This window comes from Limulus polyphemus, unplaced genomic scaffold (genome assembly GCF_000517525.1).
Source record: "Limulus polyphemus unplaced genomic scaffold, Limulus_polyphemus-2.1.2 Scaffold3783, whole genome shotgun sequence".
In the NCBI taxonomy this organism is placed as follows: domain Eukaryota; kingdom Metazoa; phylum Arthropoda; class Merostomata; order Xiphosura; family Limulidae; genus Limulus; species Limulus polyphemus.
In genome coordinates, this window is record NW_013669393.1 from 78,358 (window position 1) to 97,902 (window position 19,545).

Below are 19,545 nucleotides of genomic sequence, written 5' to 3' on the forward strand. Positions count from 1 at the left end.
GCTTAAACATTGCTTTCAGTTCTTTCAACAACCAGATCAGTATTTACTAGTATACATATACAATAACAATTGTTGCACATTTTTACATCTTAATAAGCTACTTAAGTAAACATTCAGGCTGGTTCACTTAGTTGTGCACACTCTAGTTCACAGATAATTTAATAAAGGAAATTATGATGTAAACAACAATAAAAACTAATGTCATTGACAAAGTGTCTAACAAAATCCACTGAGATTCTCTATATGTAGTCAACTACTATATCTACTTTAATCCATTATGAAATCTTGTAAATAACTGAATGCTACATGACTTTGGCTGTATTTAAGGTAAACACAGGGACATATACATCTCTAAATAATACATGTTAAAGACGTAATTAACGTTTCATATTATAATGAACAAAAAGCAAATGGATTTGTGTTTCTCTAAAACCAAACATACCTTATTTCACTACAGTAAATTTAAATTGAACACTTAAGAAAAGTCTATAAAAGTTAAGTGGAACATGCACACTGTAAGAAATATACACTTTCTACTTTTCTTTCTTAATTTTAAAAGACAAAAATTCAGGTGTCTATGAACAAGATATCCTTGATTTTGAATAAAGGGTTACAAATAATAATATGATATTGAAAATCCTAACTTCAGTAGTAAAAATCAGCTCAACTAGACAGGAAATGTATAACTTACATTCACAGTTTTTTCATACTGTACAGCTATTTCCATAGTGTTCTCACTGTAGTCTAATGTGTCTTTCCAGGAGTGCAGTAAGAAAGCAAACCTAAGCTGTCGAAATGTGTGTTTTGCAAGAGCATCTTTGATGGTGATGAAATTTTTTAGTGATTTTGACATCTTGCAGCCTGCTATTGTCAGATGGCCCGTATGTAGAAAATACTGTATCCAGTGGTCATTATCAAAGTAAGCCTTTTAAAAAAAACAACAAAAACAGACACTGTTAATATGATTTCACAGTATCAACAAACTCTGTCATATAAATAATTTCCCAATCACATTGTTATGACCAAGCACACAGGCCTGCAAATTTCAACTTTATAAAAGTTGTTTTGGTTTTAATAATGGATTTCCCATAATTCAGCTACACAGATTTAGAAAATAATATTCATTTTTTCAATCATATAAGAATTTGTTACTAATCTGGAAGGAAAAACTCTTAGTTAGATCAAATTATTATTTTGTTTACCACAATGAACATTTTTTATTATTATGTTTGTTAATAAAAATACAAACAAACTGAAGGAAAGGGAAGAACATTGATGTCAAATGAATATGCATCCTCATTCATCCCAATTTTTTTTTGTGAAATCTATGTCTTTTATTCTCAAAACTACATGTTGTGATCTTTCTTTTATGTGTTGCATTATGAAGTTTTGTGAAAAATCTGTATGCAATGGAGAAAAATGGATATCGTTTTTGAATTCAGCATATAGAAATTACTGTAGAATATGTACAAATTTCACGATAATAAAACCATTACAGGCCTGTGTTATTTCACCATACAGATTCTTGAAAAATATTTATCAACCATAATTCTTAATGCTTGTTATATGAAATCCCTGAAATGTCACAATATGAGAAACTACCAAAGCAATGGATTTTGTATGTTTGGTTCTATTGACTACATCGTTGGATAAAGTTATTGATAAAAAACGAAATTTCTCAACCTCATGAAAACAAAAGAATGCATGTAAATCTCGAACATATGGAAAGTATAAATGTATGAAACCAACAGGATAATATATATGTAAATCATACAACATAAGCTCATGGAAACACTGAAACAACACATCTAAATTTTACACAAAGAAATAAAAAATTTGTGGAAATAGCAAGATAATACAAATCTAAACCTCAAAAAAAAAAGGAAACAGCAAGATAACATACATGTAAGTCATATAGCATAAACAAAGCAGAAACTCATGAAAACACCAAACTATCATACATCTAAATCTTAAACACAAAGAAAGCAAAAATTCATGGAAACAACAAGATGATATAAACTTTAAAACATAAGAAAAGTAGAAACTCAATGAAACAACATAATAATATACAAGCAAATCTTAAAACACAAGGAAAGTAGAAACTCATAGAAATAGCAGGATAATATACATGCAAAAAATGATAAAACTAAAATCTCAGCATTTCATTTCTATATCTAAACATCCTTATTTTGTATTCTCATTTTCAAGTCACATGTATCTTAAATTCTTACTTCGGCCTGGGCTATTTCATTATCGTGGTGAGGGAACTTGAGGTCATATCCTCCTGTATGGATATCAAGTGACTCTCCAAGAAGAGCACTGGCCATGACAGAACACTCTATGTGCCATCCTGGTCGACCCTATTAATATCAAGACACCCATTTCATTGTTTCAAAAATAATTTTTTTAAAACATATCAATGATTTCAGTACCTGTATTACTATTAAGTATGTTTACTTGTAAATTACTGTGAAACTGATTTATGAAAATGTTAGATACAGTGCATACAAAAAGCACTGTCCCATTGGACAAAGAATAGAAAGAGAAGGCCACCTACATAGCCACTTGCCAACATGAAGAGAACATAGTGATACAAGGCTGTTTTCCTGTTAACTTGATAATTACAGATGTGGCCACATCTAACAGTGAAATGTTTAGAAATGGCATAGTCAGTAGAAGAAATTTTCTTTACATTCAGTTAATAATTGCCAGTAACTGAGAGTAAACCTGTTGTGTTGAGTAAGGATATTTTATCATAATTGCTTGAAGATTACTATTAATTGTGTGGAAGGAACTAACAGATATTTATATAAGATCTGACAGTAAAGTGACATTCATTTATTATGTCAAGAATTATTGTGTGAAAAAGTTTTCAAACTGAAACTACTGATACCAAAATGGACTTAGTTTGGTTTGATTCTGAAATAAACTAAAACTTAACATTCTATCTGTCACTAAAGAAATATTGAGGAGATTGAAGGCCAAGGAATACTTATTTGAGATAATGTAATCCTTAGATTACTAAAACATTATCAAAGTTAGACTCGTTTAAGACTTGTAATGCACATATATTTATACCTTAGATCTTGTGCTCCACAGCCTGGCTCATTAACTATTAGTCCATGCCTGAACCAAAATGCAAAAACGTGTGTTGACACTATCTTTTACAAAGCTGTATAACACACATATGTGTGTATAAAAATATTTGGGACATTAAAGAAAATATTTAAAAGACCTAACACAATTGAATCAGGTATTCTAATTATCACATGGTTATAATTTATAAACTGTATATTTCTGTGGTCAGTTTTTGGATATCCTTCTGCAGTTTCTCAAGTTTTGTAGCTTTTAAAAATACATTTATGATTTTCTTAAATTATGTTAAGACATTCACTCTTCAGTCAATTCTGGTTTATGTCTGTATTGACTTTATTTGAAACATACAAAATATTATACATGCTAGTTTAGTATATGAATGCTAAAATTTTAACCACACTGTTTGAAATGTAAAAAAGTACATTTTTCATCTTTTTTTCCTAACCAAGAAACTAAACCAAGATAACTATTAAACACAGTGTAAAAAATAAGATAAGTAACTGTAGAGGCTTCTAAGTTATGTAACTATCAGAATGCAAACTTATAAAAAGTTAACACTGACATTTAATGGAAATTTTTTTGTTACATTATACTTTAATTACCAATTTTGTGTGGTGATTTGAGAATTATGTCATACATTTAGATAAAGTTAACATAAAATTTGCCATCACAGCAGTAATAATCTAATTTCATGTGTAATAAAATGTTTTTACTATCTAAAGAGAAGTTTGGGGTAATTTATCTCATGATATGTTGATAAAGTTCACGAGTTTTAATCACCGATTTCCTCATATTGTGTTGTCTGAGAACAGACTAGAAATTGAGAGCATGTGATTATATCTCAAGAAAACAGTGGTTGTGATTTGAGCCAGTCAAACTTGTAACACTTGCTTCGTGAAAAACTGGGAAGTCAATGAGACCACTGGTTGGGGCAACTTAACCTTACACTTGGTAATGATAACTCAAGATGCATAACATGATATTCTTCTAAACCATGGAAACTTCTATTACTTAATATTTTTGTTTTACACATATTTTTGTAATAACATACACTTAAGTATATGCTTTTTGTTTCCTTAATGTATTTTATATTATCTTTGGGCCTACTTATTTTTATCACAGGTTTTCAACACATATTACTATGTAGATCCACTGGCACTGAATTTTTAGACAAACTTTTTTAAACAATAAAATTGGAATTTTCAACAAGAACAGCATCTAAGTTTGTGTGGAATAAATGGTCTGATCAGAGCCAATAATTTATAATTGCTGACCAGTGTTAGCAGAACCAATGCCATAAGGTCTTTGTCACTTCTATAACATATCCACAGTAGATCATGTTCAGTAATGTGTACCGTGGATGCATAAATCCACATCCGACTCTCTAACCACTAGGTTATGTCCATTACCATAAACTTGTTTATTTCCCATTTAATAAAATCTCTTAATTTTAATCTCATTTATAAATTGGAACATTTGTTTTAAAATTCAATGAAAATTCTTGTTATCAGTTACTTTATAAAATCAATTATGTATATGACACTTACTACATGTATTAGAATAACAGTTATTGTGTGTATTTAAGTAGCTAGAAGAAAATGAGTAAAATATTTTATACTTTACCCAAATAATTATTACTTTTAAGCCATATGATAAGCATTGGGCAGTTCTACTAATTTTGCAGCTGTGTTTAATATCAGAAAATCAAGGTTGAAGTCAGAATCATCATTGAAAAACATGCATACAAGTATCATATACAAGTCATCTACTAAGCCAAAAAGATGCACAATTTAGGATAAAAGTTAAGCAATGGAGTTTAGCCTCCATAACCACCACAGCTCAGTACTTTTATCACAGGTATGAGTATGAAAGCAATCTCTTGGTGTATAAGTATATATATATATATAGGAAGCTCATGTAAACAAGATGGTTCATCAACCACAAGTCAACCTTACAAGAGTATGGGACAGTCACAATGGATAGTTACTTTTAGAAGAGTTATTAGATGTAGGAAACTTTTAAGCTCTTTAACATTTAAATACAGACAGTTTTATTAATTTATGTAAATAAAAGTTAATATTCTCAAACTTATCAGAAAACTGTACACAAAAGTTACAAAAATGTACCTGCATTATCCAGGAATAAAAAAACCTCTAAATAAATCCAAGGAAACAGTTGTCGGCTAAACATCCACAATGCAAATGGTTAAATTGGCACTTTTTCTTACAGTTTTAGGCTCAGACGAAGAGAAATTAAGATTAACTTTTAATGTATTTATTTTAGTGAGGTGGCTATGTCTACACCAGTCAGTTTATTTGTCCAACTTTTCACATCATTTTGCTGGATTATTGAAAATGGTGAAATTTATAACAAGTGTTGCATGAAATATTATGGAAAAATTAAAATATCAGGATGGCATAACCATTTGTCTAAGATAGTTGAAAATATACTTTGATCATTTGGGGTAATACAAGTACAAACATAAGGTTGTAGTCAATCAATAATATGTTATTTTTTAATAATTCATGTTGAGTGGTAGACTGTTTCTTCTATCTGAATTTCAACTTCAGTTCTTCTTCCAAAAGATGATGTTGACATGAGAAATAGGCAGGATATTTCTGCAGATAAGCTGTTATGAAATGGATGTCCAATAACAATTTCCAGAGTTTCAAATCAAATTTTTAGAGTGATCAAAATAGCTGTAGAGTATCAATCACATATCACCATTTAATAACACTAGCAACAGATTCATTTGATGGTAATCAAAGTTTAACATAGTATGACAGCAACAAACATTTGACATGTGTGTGATGGTAACAAACATTTAATTCTTGAATGTCTCAGAATGTACGTATTCCATCTTAACAATTTGCAAGCAACATCAAGTCATCCCCCCAATTCCTCTATTTCAAAACTACATACTGTTATCTGCAGAAATCGTCTGCTTATTTCTCATGTCAACATCATCTTTTGGAAGAAGAAATGAAGTTGAAATTAAGCCAGAAGAAACAGTCATGAACCATGAATTAGTGAAGAATGAACTAAAAAATAGCATATCATGGATTGACTACAGCCACAACTTTAACACCAAAACTACAACCCATCTGGAACACAAGCAGAATGTTAAACTGAATAAATTAATTCCATATAAAAAAAAACCAACAGTAGATACAAACAAATAGTGAGAACATTTTATGTAAAACATAGATTAAATGTTTTGATTAATGTAAACAGTGAATGATTGCATGCATGTGTGATCTCTATATCACATTCATTTAATGATGTAATAAAAATGTATTATACTATTTTTTATAACTAGAATATAACCATGAATGACTTTTAAGTGATGTTATTTAAGTTCTCGACAAAAATATTGACCTTAAAAACTTGACTAGCTGATTTCCCTCTATAGTTTATCAGTTCAAAAGTAGGGATGGCTAGCACACCTAATACTAATGTGGCTTTGCACATATATCAAAAGCAAAATAAACATATATTTTCTTGATAATTGCCTGCTTTTTTCTTGATGTTAAGAATTCATATCACAGTAAACAGTAATGACAAGAAGGATTCAATTCTAGTCTTAAGATGAATGCATCTGTTTGAACCTTAGTTTTAACAAGTGAATTTTCATAAACACTGTCACCCTTACTTTTCAGAAATATCAACATCCAAAAAGAGCATAAATAAAATTTTATATTAAAACACACATGGCATATACACTATTATCCAAATTATATTTTGGTATGATTATAAGATTGTATAATCTTATGCATAATGTGCAACATTAATGTACTTAATGTTTAGTATCCATATTACACATTGATAAGAGCTTCAATGCAAGTAATAGAGAGCCAAAGGCTGAAAAACCTTTCCTATTTTTAGCCTTTTAGTTCTTTGACTGAAGATTAATTTTATATATTTTTTAGTTTTGGATGTTTGTGTATATTTTAAAATATACTTAGAATATATAAATAAATACTTAGTTCTTCATGTGTATTATATACAAGCATTTTTAATACTATGTATGTTGATAAACAGTAAACATTTTCAAAAATTAACATTCTTATTGTGTGTGTGTGTGTGTGTGTGTTATAACAGGTCATAAGTATGTTTTAAACTTAAGATTTATTTCCAAGTATTTAACAATCAATGAAAATATTAGAAATAGAAAGTAGGATTAAAAAATATATAAATAAGAAGTTTAACAAAATAATTCAATGTGGCAGAAAATTTTAACTACTCAAGTCAGAAAGAAACACTTTTAATCCAATAGGCTTAATTATCTTTTGTATTAAGCATTCTTGCACAAATGCTAATAAACTCAAATAGTCATTTAAAAAATGATAATAATCTTATGGAATAATGAGCTGCAGCTTTGGAAAATTCTAGTAAATTCTGATTATTAATTGAACACTGCTCCCTCAAGAGTTAGCTAAATTAACAATGCATGCTTGTAACTGACTGAAAGTAATTTATGATAGTAATCATTGAAAGTAATTCATGATACTGATAATTATTTTGTTAACCTTTTAACTTTATGTGCATTGGTGTGGGTCAAAGTGCACATGTCACAACTGACTTAGCAATAATTCATGGTAGAGGATAGTAAATATTTGATACTATACAAATGGATATTGAGAAAAATTGTAGATACACATTTTGAAGGTTCTGGAGGTTATGCAAGTGCAAAATTAAACTATACAATGAACAAAGTATTTATATTCTTCACATGAACATCACCTTGCACTCTGACTTGTCAATACAGGCATACCTTAAGTAAAACTACTTTTGTAATACACCTGATTTTTTGTATATAATAGACATGTACATTTTATAAAAAAGCTTGCTACAAATACACATAGTAAATTCAGAATTATAGATAACATTTCTTTTCCAATAGAGAGTTAGTCCAGTGGATTCAGTGGATTGACAATGTGCACATTCAGATAAGTTTCTATGCTGTGCATGTTAAAAGGGGTATCAAGGAAAGGTCCATGTTGGCAGCCATAGCAGTAATGATAAAGTAGTCAATGGCACAGGGTGCAAAATTTATTACATACACAAATAATAAAACTGGCAAACTTATAAAGTATTCTAAATATAAAATTATGCAAACAAACTCACAGCTAGAATGTATGGGCACATCCAAAATCATCTAACCATATTTAAGTAAACATAAAGAGTGAATATGTATGATTAGATTGAAAACCACAGAAACTAACAAAGTTATATGAAAATTCCATCATACCTTTCCCCATGGCGAGTCCCACGAGGGTTCACCTGGTTTGGAGCTTTTCCACAATGCAAAATCATTTGGACTTTTCTTCTCATTTAATTTGTTATCAGAGATACTCAGGTCACCTAGAAAGTTTCATATATCAACTTCTTTCCAAACTTTCCTACACCTACATAAACCTTCTTAGCCATTTTACATTATTAGCTCTCTCATTACGAAGTCAGTCAATTCGATCTGACCATGCAACCATTTTGTACTCGCTATAGTTTCCATACTATAACTTTTAATACACTTTATGTATCTTCACAAAATTTGGCAGACTTTCAGTAAACATTACAAGTCATTTGTACACAAAAATCAGATTTTTTAATGAAGTATTTTTAATAAAGATTTGTCCGTGAATAAATATAGTACTTCTATATACTAGTCAAAGTGTTAAGTGATTTCCATGTCAAGATTTAAAATATTTTTCTTGATCTCAAAAATCTCAAATCTTATTTGCATGGTCTCTAAAACTACCTAAATTTTTCTTTTCCAATAAAACTTTATATTTTACCTGTTATTTTCTCTATTCTGACTGACCTCGTAACCACCAAAAAAAAATAAATAAATCTAAAGTACCCTTTTTTCTTTCTAGAATAACTTCAAATTGGAATATGAAACTACATTTGTTTATTCTAAATAGCTTTACACTCATAACAGTATTCATCTATTTATACTTAAATTTTATTGTTTTATTGCTTTTTGAACCCTGACTAATTACTATTTGCACCATTATGAGTTGTAAGTCACTTGGCATATGTGCAGGTCACCTTACACCATTGAATTACATTATACATGAGCTACTAGAGAGTGTACCTTGCAAAAAAAAATTATATTATTTATTTCACCTAGTCTAACCTTAACTAACATAAAAAAAATTCCTATTTTTACATTTTAGTTACTTTTATAATAAAAATAAAGAATACACATGAAAAAGAAAGAAAAAAGTAGTTAGCTGACATTTAACCTTACTTTTTCATACTAATGGTAGTACTGCACTAATTCTTTTTATTTCATTAAATAATGCACCAAAGAATACAGAATAATAACACAATTTTTCTGGCTTTCTAACTAAGCGATGATAGCCATTAAATATTCATCTAAACTCAACAATGTGTTTCCTGTGTAAATCAAGCATGAACTGAAAGCGCAATTCATGATTCTCTTTATAGAAAACAATGTAATGTAATACATCATTTGATAGATGAAAACCTTAGCTTTCTATTGGTTATAAATAATATGGTATTTAATAGCAGAAAGAACTATTGGCAATTCCTGATAGAGAGGATGTAACAGGTGGGCATGGCAAGAGGGGTCTGGTTGTCTATTTCATGGCTCTGTAACTAAATAAGATTGAAGGTTATGAAAATTATGCTTTGCCTGAGTGATAACAATATTATAATAAGTAATTTATGTTAAATTTTGTACTTCATGGATGGATGGTAACTAAATTAGAGAAGAGGGGATGCCTAGAGAGCAAATGTCATAATTCTAACACTAGGGGAAATTCTAGATTTATTTTTAATATTGCCTTATAAAAGTAAGACATTAAAAATTGTCTACTATTAAAATATGGATTATTAGCTATATTTTTATGCTATATTTATTGGTATACCATGAAAAAAAAAGTAGTTTAATTAAATTTTGAAAGTAATTTACTAAAACCTCATGACAAGCACAAAAAAGATGTCCATGGTGAGACGGTTAAGCCAAGTAAGGATTTATATCTAGACAAAAAACTAACCTTCTCCTTCTTCAAGAGCTTGGCTGTCTCCATATGCTTCAGGAACCAATTTAGCATAGTGGTGGTTTGGTGTCTGGTCGAATTTACCAGTATCAAAATAGACTGACCCTTGTGATTCATACCTATTTAAATATCAAATTTACCAGTTTCAAAATAGACTAACTCTTGTGTTTTATATTTGTTCAACTCTTTAATTGCCACATTAACATATAAACAACTCTCCCAGACAGGTTTATTTATGGACAATATAGAATAAAACAGATGCATTTTAATATTCTATTAATCAACTGAAATTTATGAAGATTGAAATGGAATACTCTTTACTCGTATATGGTCAATATCACACTTTCAATGCTAAAATAAAGAATATATAGTGTGTCCCATATAACTGCCCATAACAAAGTATAAATGGCATCATATATATGGACCCCAGAAGTGAATGAATAAAAGAACAAATGACTTGACACTTTAGCATAATAACTAAATACTGGCAGACCAAACATATTCAAGTGCACAGCTAATTTCTTACTCATCCTTTTGTTTTTATCAATAAAGATAAAATGGATTTAAAGAAAAAGAAAAAACAATTCATATCCACACATTTAATTTGTTCAGTTTCAAGTTTTGTCAATTTTATTTACTTCATGATAAACATTTAAAAAAAATGGTACATGAAATTTGTTAACTCACTCAAAAATTCACATGAAACTGTGTTTAGTCGTAACAAACATAGCATGATTAACTAATGTATTTTAAATTACGATTAAGCTCATTATACCACACTTCATATAAAACATTTTTTTTCTTTGTTCTTAACACATAGATCATTATTGAAGAGCATTTCAATCTCATGAAAGTGATGTTGATGAAAATTAGAGCCACCTTTTCATAGGGTGATCTTTGTCCTGTTCTCATACATCACTGTTAAATCACTACAATTTTGCTGACTACATAGATATTAACTAATTCTCTGAAACACAGAATACAATTAATAAATATAAGAAGAAAATACAGCTCTTACGCCATTCCATTTTCAATGATCTTTCGAATATAAGCAACAATTTCTGGGACATATTCACTAACACGAGTTACCACATCTGGAGGCAAAACCTACAAAAAAACAAACAACATTTCTAATCTACAGAATAATCACATCAACATACACTCAGGGCCAGATTAACATAGGGGGAGCAAATGGGTGCCCCCACCCCAAGTAAGAGAAAAATAAAAAACATTAACCAAAATCTGGATGTCTCATTGACAAACATGTTTTGAATTACATCACTATGACAACAGCAATTTTAATTGTTTCATATAAACCTATTTTTTTCATTAACATTTTCTCATAGCTTGTAAATTCAAAAATATTTTCTCAGCTAGTTAACATAAGAATTCAGTATCTTTTCCCAATGTATCTATTGCTATTCAGATCTGCCTAAACTTAATGGTGACTAACTGAAGAGTTAAAAATTATTCAGTACAATGTTGATAATCAAAAGTGAGCTAAGATCAACAATGAAAGATGAGCAGTTGAGTGCTTCAACATTGCTTTCAATTGAAAATGACATGTAGATAACAATTGATTTTAGATCAAAAATTACAGACAGAGACTATAAATATAGTGAAGTGTATGTGTATTTGTGTATTGTGCAAACTGCAGTTAATAGTAGTGAAATGTAAGACTTATTTATGGAGTTCAGGTCCCATGTCCTCCAAGTTCTTCATCTGGCCCTGCATATACTTTTATACATATAATAGAATTATTATATAGTTCACCTTTAAACTGAAACTTCAGAATGGATATTACTACAAGGAATAAGAAAAAAACTTTTGTACTTAAAAATGTCATTGCCCTAGGAACAATATTCATAAAAGCAACATAAAATAACCAGTAAGTGCAGAAAATTCTTGACAAACTGATTTGTAAAAAAAAAAAAAGACTTAAAATAACTAGCTGACACATATGTTCAGGTTAAATCTACAAAAAACTTTAATATAATTACAGAACACTTTTCAGATTACTCTAAATCACATTCTTTACAATTTTAAAAGATTTTCAGTAATGCATTGTTCTGTTTTTAACACATTTCTTACATTCAAGGCTTCCATATCTTTATAAAACTCTTCCTCCCAATAGCGAGGTAGTGATGCAAATATCGAGTTGTCTGTCACTTCTGCTCCTAGTTGACTATCCAACCAATCCGCTAGAGGATCCTTGGCAGCCTCCAACAGTTTCTGGAAATATTTCTTATTCAAATCAATACTCTTTTTGCTTACTGGCCATAATAACCTTCAAGTTTATATAACTGCAACACCTTTAACTATCTAAACTATGCTAAGTTAATGTTAAAAGAAACATAAGGTATTCTTAACAAGTTAGCACATTTATCAGGTGAATGTCTCTAACACTTTGATGTCCTAATTTTAGTTTTTTATCTTTTTAGGATTATAATACACCAAAACGGCTATTATCTAATAGCTAAATTATAAAACCACAATAGTGTTTACAAATCAAAATATGTATTAACATACTTTTCTTAAGTCATCTTGGACTTTAAAAAAAAACATTTATATGTATATAGTTATATTTACTTTGAAATGATTAGTATACTGTACTGAATAAAAAATGTATACTTCAGGATATCCTCAATTAACCCTTTCCAGACAGGTCAAATGTACAACTGCATGCATATTAAATTTACAAATTTAAGTAACAATAATATTTCTAACTCGATTTAAACAACTTTTTACTTTAAAATATTTTAGAATGGATCTTTTGTCATTTATGCAGTACAATTTGCAAAGAGACAAAAACTTTGAAATTTATATTTCTGCACAGATTTGAAGAAATTTGCCAGTAAACAATGAGCTTATCGATTGTTTTATACTTTTACTACCCATCCCAAAGAACAGGTTTACACATGCTAAGAAACTATCATCCACGATGAATATATAATCATTAATGTTTATTTTTTATGTGATTTGACTTTTTTTTTTCACAAATTCTATAAGCCTATACCCCTCCTTTTATATTTTTATGCCTACTTACATTGGGTAGAGCAGATTATAAACTACCTGTGTCATAGTAAAATATAAAAAGTGGAAGTGAAGCAACTTATGTTAATATGACAAAACCCAGTTGGTGCAGGTAAGAACAACAGAGTGTAGTGGGAATTTTATAAGTTTTTGGAACAAATAAGAGATGAGGAACTTCTTTATAGTTCCTTAATAAATCCTTAACATTCCTAAAAAGGATTCCACATTAAATTATATTTGTTTGAAAGCTATGATAATTTACATCTATGACAAAATATCAGGTAAGCCTTATTAGCTTTAGAGAGTAATGACAGAAAAATATTCCAGTGCACCAGATACTTATTACCTATTTATTAAATTATTTTTACACTTATCGTATTGAAACAACACAGATAAAAAAACTTATGATTTATTGAAAGTTTGCATTTTCCTACACTCAAAATGTATTTTCAATAGATACTTACCTCCTCTCACAAAATAGCTTTTCTCAACCAGCATGTCGATATGCAGAAGTGGGAGGTGGAAGGCTAGTGGTGTGCATTGAAAATTTGCACCGATATAGGGTATTGCTGGTTGAGAAAAGCTATTTTCTGAGAAGAGGTAAGATATCTTATTGGAAAGAAGGTACATTTATTAACTATGAATTTATTTCAACCAAAAATATTGTAACCTAGTGTAACCCGATGCCATTTTAAAAGGTCAGGTCTTAGATCATTGATAAATCTTTAGGTATTTTATGCAGGTTTTGGTAATTCTAAGTTGGAAATGGTGACTACTACAGTTGGCAAAATAAAGTATCAAAAGATATATGTTAAAGAAAATCAAGTTGAAGTTGATTGGAAATATAAAATTTAACATTTTTGATCAACAATAAAAAGAAAATTAAATTCTAAGATAAAAGGAAGTATTTTTAGTTTGGAAATTCGATGGCATAAATAATGATAAAAAAAACTAAATCAAGTAATATGAACTTGTTATACCAAAAGCAGATAGTATTTTGTAAGTTTATCCTAAGTTTCATGCAATTTGATTTAATATTTCCACTATGAGAAGGATAAAAAAATCAAGGAATATCAGAGACACCGTATTGTCCAAAAGGGGTTAAAAAAAAAAGAAACATTTATTTCCAGAAGGCATTTAAGCTTTTTTTTAATTTTGATGTCCAACAAAATTAAAAATAAAAGATAGCAGTTTACAAGCACACCTGTTTAGTCTTTGAGTATGAAAGCAAACTTACCTTTTTATCATTCTGGCTAATATCTCTATTATTTTCAGTATGCAGTTTCTGGATGTGATCTAATGCTTCAGTTACTTTAACAATTCCCTTTTCTAGCATTGTACGTTTATCTGGATCAGTGGTTGTTTCCATCTTACTTTGGTATGGCTTAAAAAATGAAATTACTAAAACATTAATAAACAAAATTATTGAAAAAATTATATTAATATAATTTGCACTTTAAATTTTATTGAACTATTTACAAAACATGCAGTGTAAATATAAAAGTTTATACATATATATATATATATATGTGTGTGTATGTGTTTGGAATTCTCTCTTACTGAGGTATTTCTTTTCAATATTTCTGGGTATAAACAATATCATATTGTAGGCCTACCATTTCCATTTTCAACTCTAGAAAAGTTTAAGTAAAAATAATTCTTTATAACGATATAAAAAAAGCAACAAAACTACAATAATCTACATTTTTTCACTCTTTAATTTTGTCTTCTTACATTTTTAAGTAAAAACATCAAACATCATCTTACCCATAAAACAAGGAAAGAAATATTAATATATCGATATAAAAGTACCATTGTATCTGATTAAAGGTAAGAAAATATAACATAAGTTTGCTGTTACTATATTATACCTTAAGATACTTTCAGTTTTTTCATTCAAAGCAAAAAAAAAAAATTACCTTAAGTGCTATATTTATATCTTCTATTATTTGTGGTACTTCCTCTTTTTGTTTTTCTTCAAGGTACTGGTACCATAGGTGATTCTGTCTTGCTCTTTTTATGATCTATTTATTTATATTGTGAAAAATGTTATAAAAAGGATATGTAACTATGTGACATACCACTACAAGCATTACACAACAATGTAAATCAAGGCTTCAAGAAACTTTGATACTGTAACTTGTAAAATATGAAAACTCATTTTTTCTTAAACATACATAAACCAAAGATGGCCAGATGTCAAAGCAACTGGAACAAGACATCTAACAATCTTTGAAAACAACAAAAAGTCAAGTACTAAAGAAAGTTCATTGTAGTTCCTAGTCTTTACCTTCTCATTCAAACATGTCAAATGGGCATTATTAATATGGATTACCAAAAGGTTAAAGAAAAATAATGATCATCATATATTTACACTTATAAGTTGGTAATATTACAATAAAATAATAATTGTAGGTTAACCTCTTCAAACACAAAAGTAAAACTTATAACCTTTATTTGTCAGATACGTTCCATATTGACTAATTTATTCCATATTCAAAGATTAAAGAAACTACTAAATTACTTTGTCAATGCCTCTTTACAACGTATAAACCTTTAATTAAGATGTCAAATTATATACTCAAAAAGATTATTGAAGTTTAACATTTTTAGTATCCCAAATAAATCTCTGAGATTTCTTGCACATAATTCACAGTTTCATCAGATTAATTTTTTATTTAAAGTTGTTGTTTTTTTTGCTGGAAACCACAAAACTACATGATGGACTATTTGTGTTCTGCCCACCACGGCCATCGAAATCTAATTTTTAGAATTATAAACTGTTAGACATACTGGTGAGCCACCCTGGGCTATTTGAAGAAATAAAAAAATGTTAAAAAATTGAATTCAATTACAATTTGTCTAAGAAACAAATTTTTGTGTGGAAAATGTTCAATAAATTAAGTTTCTTACCTTATCATCAATATCTGTGATGTTCATAACATAAAACACATCATAGTGGAAGTACTGTGCGAGTATCCTTCGCATAATATCAAATGATATATAAGACCTACAAGGGAGATCATACAGTTACAACAATGTTGATGGCAATAAGTTTCTACACATATAAAATATATAATTTCCATACAAATTACAATGGAAGATGAACTTTTTGTACACAACAGTTTATTTTTAATACTGATTTTCAAAAGATATAATATGATAAAAGCTTACTTTCAACATAGTCAACTAGGTCACTGAAACACATACTCCTGCACTAGTGAGCACAAAGTATGCTTAACTCATTTTAATACTGATCAGAATGTTTTCATGAAAATGTGTTTTTGTATCCTATAAAAACAGAAAGCTTTAAAAACAAGAAAAACGGGTGTTGGTAAACATAAAATGCATTCAGAATTTACCTTTTTACTCTGGATTATACAATGAATATTAATAACATTTTAAGAGTATTACTACTTTATGCATACCTGCCATGTCCCATGTGCGAGGCATCATACACAGTAGAACATTTGTACCATAAAACTTTAATAGTATTACTACTTTTCACATACCTGGCATGTCCCATGTGCGAGGCATCATATACAGTAGGGCCACAGCTGTACCATAAAACTTTATTACCAAATTGTGGAACAAACTCCTCCTACATATCAGATGCATGCACAAAAAGATTATTCATATTTCAGTTCTTCAGAGTTATGATATTTTTTTAATAAGTTAATATTTATGAATTTGGTTAACATCTTTGATAAAGGAATTTCATAAGAGTTTTCCCCATCAAAAATATAAATTATACAAACTTTTTCTTTGTACCATTAAAACATAAATACTGACCTAAGATAAATTATGTTACTGCTTCACATGAAAATAATTTAAATTTTCTTTTCAAATGTGGATATAAGAAATTTCCTAAAATTAATTACTGATGAACAACCAACTGCACAAAATTGTGATAAAATGTTGCTGAAACTTGATAAGCACAAATCCAAATAGATTTACTGTTAATATAATAATGTTATTACACTATATGAAGACTCCTTGTTTAAGAACCCACACTCAAATATCAAACTCTGCTTTAGAAGAGCGTAAGGGCTAGAAAAAAGAATTATAAACTTGTAGTTTACAATAACAAACCTTTCTAGGTTTGGAAAGAGAGTAAAACAAAGTTTTTATAAACACTTTATGATGGGCAGAAGAAAGCCTCACCATAGAGACCAAAATATTGTCAAAAGGAAAGAAAAATGTCATTAATTTCCCACCATTAAGAGCTGGTGTTAGTGACTGGAATGAGGTAAATCACAAAATGTTAGTCTGAATGCTTGTGCTTTGTTGAGAAAAAGTGATTTAATTGTCTGCATTCAGTGCTTATATACAGTACCTGCATAGAGGGCATGTGAGGGCCAGCATAATATTTTGCAAAATTAGATATTGCCAAGGGCAGTAGAGTGGGGTATATAAAGACTGGAGCAAGTGAACACAATGTTAGATGGCAAAGATGAAGATCAAGAAATAGCTATTAGTGTCAGCGGAGGTAAGTATGTTTGGAAATACATTTTCAGTTAAGGAAAATGATAACTTCCAAAACATACATACCTCCGTTGACACTAGAATAGCTAGAATCCCACATTGAGAAGGCAAAGGGGCCAGTAAGGACAGTGATCATATAGAGAGCGTTTGTAGAGAATAAATATGTACCAGGAGAAGTGGTATCAAAATGGAGAACACCGCACTACATCCATAACAGGTATGCTCTTCACCCAAAACTACACAAAATTGAAAAGGGTGGAATATGATACAAGTATGATGGTCTAGCCCTGACCAAACAGCTGAGGTTCTACAACTCGGGTTGGATTTAAGGGGTCATGGTACCCATATCCCACATTGGTGGCCAGGGCAGTTGGACTGCAGATATATATATCTTTGTGATAGGATCCCTACCAGTAACCACAAAATGATGAGTTTCGAACCACCGGATTTATGAAAGTAAGAAAGCAACATCAAAGTGGACAATCCTTCTGATCAACCTGAGGAAGTCCAAAAGACAACAACCCAGGTCTGGATTGATGGGATCATATGCCATACTTCACCAAAGTCCAGAACTCATCCAGTGTGGATTTACAAACAGTTGTCTTTACTCCTTCACCAAGTGGGCAAGGAGAATTCCGCTTACCCATGGAATTATGGAAAGGATGTGGAACACTGTCCCACCAAGGACCAAAGATGGGACCACATCGCGTTCGGATTTACGAGGATATAATGGACCCCCTGCATGAACAACATAAAACCTGACAGTGTTCATAAGAGTGTCCAAGCTTCACCATCAGATAGCTAAGTGTCAAATCTGGACTGGTTTTACAAGTAGGTTCAAGTGTAGGTTGGTCCTGCTCCTACCAACATCTGGGAAAAAAAATTCCAGGGTAGGAGGGTCCCCAACTTTGCCCTCTTCTCCAAGAGTGGAGAAATCTCAACACTATAAAGGAAAATCCTCTGTCCACCACCCCAGCAACTGGGAACTGGGTGTGGTAAGGACTCCCGGGCTCCACTAGTAGAAGTAAGGGTGAAACATAAGCATTGGGGAGTCCTGAGGAACAGATCTCCAGAGACAGTGCAACAGGTGAACCACGTTCCCTAATTTTTAAAAGCAAATTTATCTCGACTAATTCAGCTGTAAGATTAGCAGGGACTGGCAAAATCCCCTTTAGCTTTACTCATGATAGTCCATGAGTAGCAGTCCATTAGAAATATTGTAATAAGATATCACCATCCAGAATTGCATCCAGATGGTCTTATGGAACCCCTCATCTCGACAGAGCCCATTGCATCCAGGAACCGATATAAAGGTTGCTAGTGCGGAATTTAAATACAAGCATACCCGACTGGGCAACACTCACCACTGAGTGGGATCCAAGAGAAATCAATAGGGACCTAAAAGAGAAAAGAACAGTAACTGTAAGTCAGATAACACATTACTCACCTCCCTGTTAAGATCTAGTAGAGGTAGTCAACACAGCCACAGGGGACAGACAAAATCCCATCGAAGAGGAAACTGCCAGATTGTGAAGGTAATGAGATATGAACATGTCGGGAAAAGTCCACATACCGGCCTGAAAAATATCTTCTAGACAATAGTTCAACCAGGAAGCCAAAGACATCAATAGGTGTCGTATCTGGTGAGAGGTGACATGCAGCATATTGCAATCATTAACAGATAAGCCTGAATAGGCAAGATGGATCAACTTCTGAAGCCATCTGGTTAACCCTATCACTCCGAGTACCCTTTACTATGCATGACACAAGGTTTTAGTGTCTTACATTCAAAATTTTTTTATACTGCTTTTTGTTTTCGTTAAACCTATTAGAATAGCATAAAATCTTAGCTAATAATCCATATTTTAATAGTATACAAGTTTTAAGTTCTTAATTCTAAAAG

The 19,545-nt window shown here is 30.4% G+C and overlaps 1 protein-coding gene across 3 annotated transcripts in view; it reads right to left on the reverse strand.

The window, feature by feature from the left end:
• LOC106470033 (cysteine--tRNA ligase, cytoplasmic-like) overlaps positions 1 to 19,545 on the reverse strand; it is a 44,277-nt gene that overhangs the window by 17,401 nt on the left and 7,331 nt on the right. For 2 of the 3 annotated variants that reach the window (XM_013930558.2, XM_022398584.1), the window contains exons 3-12: positions 16,670 to 16,758; positions 16,071 to 16,167; positions 15,077 to 15,181; positions 14,395 to 14,541; positions 12,216 to 12,356; positions 11,143 to 11,231; positions 10,122 to 10,243; positions 8,348 to 8,460; positions 2,232 to 2,360; positions 692 to 925 (exon numbers count right to left, since the gene is read on the reverse strand). In XM_013930558.2, the coding sequence (XP_013786012.1) occupies positions 692 to 925; positions 2,232 to 2,360; positions 8,348 to 8,460; positions 10,122 to 10,243; positions 11,143 to 11,231; positions 12,216 to 12,356; positions 14,395 to 14,541; positions 15,077 to 15,181; positions 16,071 to 16,167; positions 16,670 to 16,758 (1,266 nt within the window). The remainder of the gene's footprint in view (positions 1 to 691; positions 926 to 2,231; positions 2,361 to 8,347; positions 8,461 to 10,121; positions 10,244 to 11,142; positions 11,232 to 12,215; positions 12,357 to 14,394; positions 14,542 to 15,076; positions 15,182 to 16,070; positions 16,168 to 16,669; positions 16,759 to 19,545) is intronic. The other variant, XM_022398585.1, reaches the window with a different exon arrangement.